This window comes from Corvus hawaiiensis, chromosome 16 (assembly GCF_020740725.1).
Source record: "Corvus hawaiiensis isolate bCorHaw1 chromosome 16, bCorHaw1.pri.cur, whole genome shotgun sequence".
In the NCBI taxonomy this organism is placed as follows: domain Eukaryota; kingdom Metazoa; phylum Chordata; class Aves; order Passeriformes; family Corvidae; genus Corvus; species Corvus hawaiiensis.
Genome location: NC_063228.1, coordinates 10,456,677 through 10,462,676, shown reverse-complemented (window position 1 = coordinate 10,462,676; position 6,000 = coordinate 10,456,677). Strand labels below are relative to the sequence as shown.

Here is a 6,000-nt window from a genome sequence, read left to right as displayed (position 1 = left end):
ACCACAGAAGCAGCTATAGGCATCATGAGAGGAACACTCATGAATGAACTTGGTTTTCAAAAGGTTGTTTGTCTTACACAGGTAGGCATGGCAAGGTAAGTGAAGATTAGATGAATAAACATTCTGTTGGATGCTGCTACATTGTGAACACCATGTGTAAGCCCGACAAGCTCCTGTTTCATAGAACATCCTACTTGTCATTTTCAGCCAATGGCAAGAGACACTTGCATGAGAGGCAAAACTAATTTTGTATTGGTAGATTCTGTGAACATGGGAAAGACACTTTCACTTCTGTTACACCAAGTGGAGCTGCAGGGTAAGTGCCCACATGCTGCTGGCTTTATTCTTACTGATGGACTGTTTAACAGCATAGCTTTGGAACAGATTTGAACTGGAATGAAACAGGAGTTGAAGAATTTGGGAAGCAATAGAAATTGTTACTGTCAGCTCTCATCCAGTTCTGGCTTCCAACCAAATAAATTGATCTTTTCCTAATTAGTGACAAGATCAAGCTCTTCTTAGCAGGGACAAGTAACCAGTAAAGGTAACACTGCTAGTTATACTGGGGCTGCTAGAAGGGAGGTTCCTCTTAATTTTCCTCTTTGGAATTCCCCCTCTGAGTGTTCTGATTCTTGTTATTTCCTCCTTTCTACTGTCACTTTCTGTTAGCCCTGGGCAGGGCTGGCAGTTCTCATCATTTTTTGGTACTGAATCCAGAGTGATAGAGCAGGAACTGTCCACTTTCTTAAGGTCAGTTTTTCTTCAACCCTTGAATGCATGCTTTTTTCATGGTAAATTCATCTTACCTTGCTTTTTGTACATATTTGTAGTTGAAGTGTGTCAGTATTTGGACTTGTGTTGCTTGAAATACTAGTAGGATGATGTCTGAATGTGGGTGAAATTTCAGAGAATTTTTTGTGATTTTGTTTTGTGGCTAGTCCTGCTACTTGCTGAAAAAGTTGCTGTAGTTTGTTTCAGACTTTGTTAAGAATTTTCTTTTTTTGTAAAAATGTTGTGCCTATGGAAAGCGAAACTGAGAATCATTGAAAGAAGCTGGCTTATTTCCATTTTTTCACAAATCTGGCAAAACAACCTAGAGCTTTACTTTCCCCTTGAGCTGGGCTGAAATTCTGTCTTGAAGAAAGCCATTGCATTAAAATCTAGACAAGTATCTGCTGTGATGCTTTACTTTATCTTACTGCTGGGATGGGAGAGCTGGGCACAGCTGTGACGCAGGAGGCAATAAGGGACATGAAAGGCAAATTCTGCTCTAAATCACAGCTCTGACACCTGCAGGGCACTTATTACAGCTCTGCCTGAACTTGTCCATCTCCAGCACCAGATGAGTAACATTGTTGGTTCTGAGCTAAGCTCGTTGAAAGGCAAAAACTCATTTTGCCTGATATTTATGCTTTTTTAAACTTCTTTAAACTCATCTCTAAGGGAGACAAAGAATAATGTGGCTGGATATAGATATGGGGTTTTTTTCAGCACCATCTCTGTTTTTCTTTCATTTTAGACTATGAAGTCTGTGGAAAGTAACACCATTCCATCAGAAAGATAAAGACTTTTAGCAGTAGTAGTATCTCTTCTTGAGCTGGGTAATAAAATAGAAAAAGTTAAACTGGCTTTTCAGTGTATAAGTTTTTTACAGACCTGAAATAGAAACGGAAACCTTCAAAGCTAAATATAAATTGATGTGCATTACCTGCATTTTATAAATAATTAGGGCATTTCTGAAAGGAAAAATCTCTGTGGTACCTGTGGAGCAGAGGAATTGTCAGTCATTTATTTGGGGAGAGGAAAAGGAGGTAAGTGATTGGAACATGGAGGGAATTCCATCCTTCCTCACTGCTGGCTTTCCCACCTCCCAAAGAACCTTGTCCTAAAACACTGACTGCAGCAAAAGCCAGGAAACAGCCCTGCCTTTGGGGGAGTGCCTTGTGCCCCTGACATGACCCTGGGGGGGGGCAGAGAACATGAGAGAAAACTTTCTAAAGTTGGTGAAAGAAAACAAGGCTATAAAATTGTGGCCAGCAATACTGAACTTTTCAGTATTTGAAAGTACTTTTAAATCAAAGTACCGATGTTTCACTGGACTCCTTAGTTACAGCTTGATATAGCCTGCTTTTTGTCAGCTTGTTCACTCAGACTCATGTGTAGCACTTAATGGGTCTGGGGTATTGCAGGAAAATAGGATTTGTTCAGCAATCTTTGTATTTAATTTTTCAACTTGCTGTCTTCACAGCAGTCCCACTCTCTAATTTTTCTGTAGTCTAGAACTTGGAATGTTATGAAAGACTTGGATGTTATGTCATCCTCTGGTTAAAAATGTGTGATTTGCATGGCACTACTACTCTTTTCTATGAATTGTCCTCAGCTTCCTAAACTGGTCCAAAAGTTAAATTGGAGGGGGATTTCCTCTGTTCCTAAAATGACTTTACAAATTTTCGTTTTCTTAACCTCTGTACTCATGTGGGAGATTTATTGCCTGGTAGTTCATATGTCAACAGAGGTTTGGGAAGGAAAGTCCCTGACAACTCTCCTCAAATCTCCTCTCCTTTACCTTTTGGCCTTTATAATCCTTTTTTCTCTTAGATAACATTTGATTTCAATTACTAACAGACCCCATGGCCTGGAATCTTCAACATGTTGACCCTTTAAAATATAAGACAAGATGAAATAAAATTATTTGGGAAAAATAATGAATCAAAATTACCTCCATTACGTTTAGAAATCTAAAATGCCCCATCTAGCTCTTATGATTAATATGTGATTTAAGTGAACATCTGCTCCTTCTTTGTTCTTGTATAGAGATGTTCACTGTTTCTTTTACTACTTCTCCAGAATTTTTAATTCATATGGTATCACTGGAACTCTAAAAGAGCATTGAAAAAAAGCCTTGTGAGTCTTGGAAGTGAACCATATTATTATGCCAGATATGCAGGATGCAGAGCTAAACCAAATGCATCCTAAGTAGAGACCTGGCAGTGTCAGGTGTGCCCAGTCACTGCAGAGGTGGCACAAAGAGCACGTGGGGCTGCCAAGTGTGGCCATGCAGCCAGAGCGTATCGGCTGCTGGGGAAAGGAGGTGTTATTTAAGGATTTAAAGAACAATATTTGTCTTAACCAGCGTCCAAACCACAAAGGATTGAACTCTCTGAATGGCATGGAAATACATTTGGAAGTACGTCCTGTCTCGCCCTCACCCAGCACATGCCCTTTGCGCGTGGAAGCCTCGCAGGTGGCCCTGGGGACTCCTGTCCTGAGGGTCCCTGCAGGCTCTGCCTTGCTCCTGCTGAGAGCTGGCTCTGGCCTTCACAGCCCTAACACAGAAATTATCACAAAATTTTTTAGTCCTCTGGCATGAAACTGTGCCAGACACCCATTTTGGCAGCATTGAGTCCCATGAGACCCCAAAGGGAATGTAATATCAGTAAACTAAGTTAAAATTATGTATGAAACAACAGAGGAAGTGCTGAGCAGTACAGAGCTTATTCACCCTTCACCTCAGACAGGACTGCTGAGATGCTGTGACAAAAAAAGCGGAAACTCTGAGAAAGGAGACGCTGTTGTAAACAAGCTTGGTAAACGCCTGGTTTCATTTTGTGTGCTTCAGTTACAATATGCAGCAAAACACTTGCTGTCCCTGACATGTAATTTTCCTTGCCTCTGACTCCTCTCCATGTAGAAATTTCCATCTTTCAAAAACTTGCTTCTTTATTCACAGTGTATTTTCCATGGTGGAGCTATCTTTTTAATGCAGCAGAATACAGGTGCTATTAAAAATTTGTTGATTCAGATACCAAAAGAAATCCCAGGATCCTAAATCCAGTGTAGTCAATAGAGAGACAGTTATATAAAGATTTGTGTCAAAACGAAAAAATGAAGAAAAAATACCAGAGCTGAAGGCCAGTCAGACTCATGAAGCAAAAAATGGCAAGCAACCAAGTTCTTCATTTTTGAAAGAATGGCAATCTTCATCTTGTTAAGGTAGAAGAGTATGTTTCTCTCACTCCTGTGCACCTGAGCGATACCATCTTTTACATTCTAATTTTAAGCTCTGTAGCCAGACCTGACTCTGGCAAGACTTTCCTTTGGTTGCTTCCTGACTTCTTGACCATTGTATTCCATTACTTAGGTATTTATCCACAGAGAGATGCTATTGAAAGAAAAGTTAAAAAATAGAAAAGCTCTTATGACTATGAATTAATTAAAGCTTGGTATTTCCATGAAGATTAAGTAGGCCTACTCAGTTTCTTTCCCTAGGATGTGCCCTGTTCTTTGTGTGCTGTAATCAAGCAGTTTGGCAATCACTGAACTTGGAATGATAGATTTGGCTGTCTTGCATTCCCCTTAAGCCTTCTGCCCAATTTCTTCTCTGACTCTAACCCCAAAATTGTATTGGCTTATTCTTCAACAGCTTTATTCACACAGTTGGAGACTCAGCATTCTGAAAGGCCCTGTTTAATTTGTCTCTTAATTCAAAAAACGGGAGGCGCAAAACAAAGTGTTGCAACAAACTGAAAGTTTAATCTGGTGTGTTTGTAACCTCATTCTTGGTTCTTATGCAGGTTTCTCAATTTCTGCTTTCCATTTATAGCATGTCAGGCAATAATACCAAATTTTTGTAATCTTGGTAATGTAGTGAGGCCATAAAACATGAAAAAGGAGAGCTATCTTAGTGCAGGCTATTTCTACTCATGGAAGCACACCATGTTCACCTGCTTTTCAAACTTCTGGCTCTAGATTTTGGCATTTTCTGCAGCAAAATGCAGAAATATCCATTTCCCAGCTGTTCAGAGGGACAACCCCAGAGAGGGGTAAGAGGAATGAAGATGAGTTTATGAGCACATGGTACTGTGTGATGAGGTCTGCTCTGCCTTCTTTCATCACAGCTGTAGTGTTAGCTGTATTTCTCTTTTACCATGTTGCAGGTAGGTTTCATGGTACAGCAGTTGCTCCATGTTTGCACACCTCAGGAACAGAGACAGATGCAACCAGGGACATCAGTGGCATTCTGCTAAGGGCAGAGTATTTGAGAGCCATTTATTAGATATTCTTCATTGCAAAATATCGTACTTGATGCCAAGCTGAAACTTTCCATGGTTGTGGTGTGTGGATGCCTATTTCAACAAGATATAGTCTGAAAAATTTACTGGGTTTTCTTTTCATCCTGACATTTCAGCATTATGGTGGAGTAAGTCATTTGGATCACCAGCCCAGGTGGCATTCACACCAGTGATCTGTAAATACTGAAGAGCCAATAATTGGGTTTGAAATAATTGGATAAAGATGATGAATAAGTAACATGTAGTTTTATTCTATACTTGTGGAATATCCAGGAGGAATGTTTGAACTGATTCTAGTGTCTGTTGCAGTAACTGGAAGATAATAGAAGGGAATTTACAATGATGTGGAGGAAAAGATAAACTTTATCAAGAAATGTAGCTTCTGGATTCTTCCCTCATATTCAATGTAGTCTTCTAATTTCCCTGTTACCTGCTGGATTTGTGTATCATTTACATCCTGATAAGATATACAGGGGTTGCCACTTGTTCAATACTTGGCACTTTTGGTCCAGGTGGTCAGACTGCAGTATCCCACTCCTCTCACTGGAGTAAAAGATAGGTGAGTCTCACTGCAGGCTGTCTCTGGATCTGTAAGAAGCTCAGGGTTATAATTCAATGCAGGTCTTGGTAAGAAATGCCAGCTCTCCAGCTTCAGGATCTGTCTTGCCAACAGAAAACCACAGCACAGGACTTGTTTTGACTGACAAAAGCTGTGGCTGTGTCATAGCTAACTGCTGTGTAATTTCATTTCAGACAAAGACAAACCATGGATTCAGTATTTGTGCCTGAAAATGGCTACCTTGATTTACTGCACAATGATATCGATCCCTTGCATCTGTGTGCTTTCCTTGATCCTAAGCCATCCGGAGACGAAGAAGGTGACTTCTCTACCGGTTAGTAAAACACTAAAAAATGCTTGATTGGTTTA

General features: G+C 40.2%; 1 protein-coding gene across 1 annotated transcript in view; it reads left to right on the top strand.

Annotated features, from left to right (window-relative positions):
- Positions 1-261: 261 nt before the first annotated feature.
- The window catches only part of CIITA (class II major histocompatibility complex transactivator), a 28,336-nt gene continuing 22,597 nt past the window's right edge, over positions 262-6,000 (top strand). The window contains exons 1-2 of the mRNA XM_048321258.1: positions 262-316; positions 5,826-5,965. Coding sequence (XP_048177215.1) covers positions 5,839-5,965 — 127 coding nt within the window. The 5' untranslated portion in view covers positions 262-316; positions 5,826-5,838. The remainder of the gene's footprint in view (positions 317-5,825; positions 5,966-6,000) is intronic.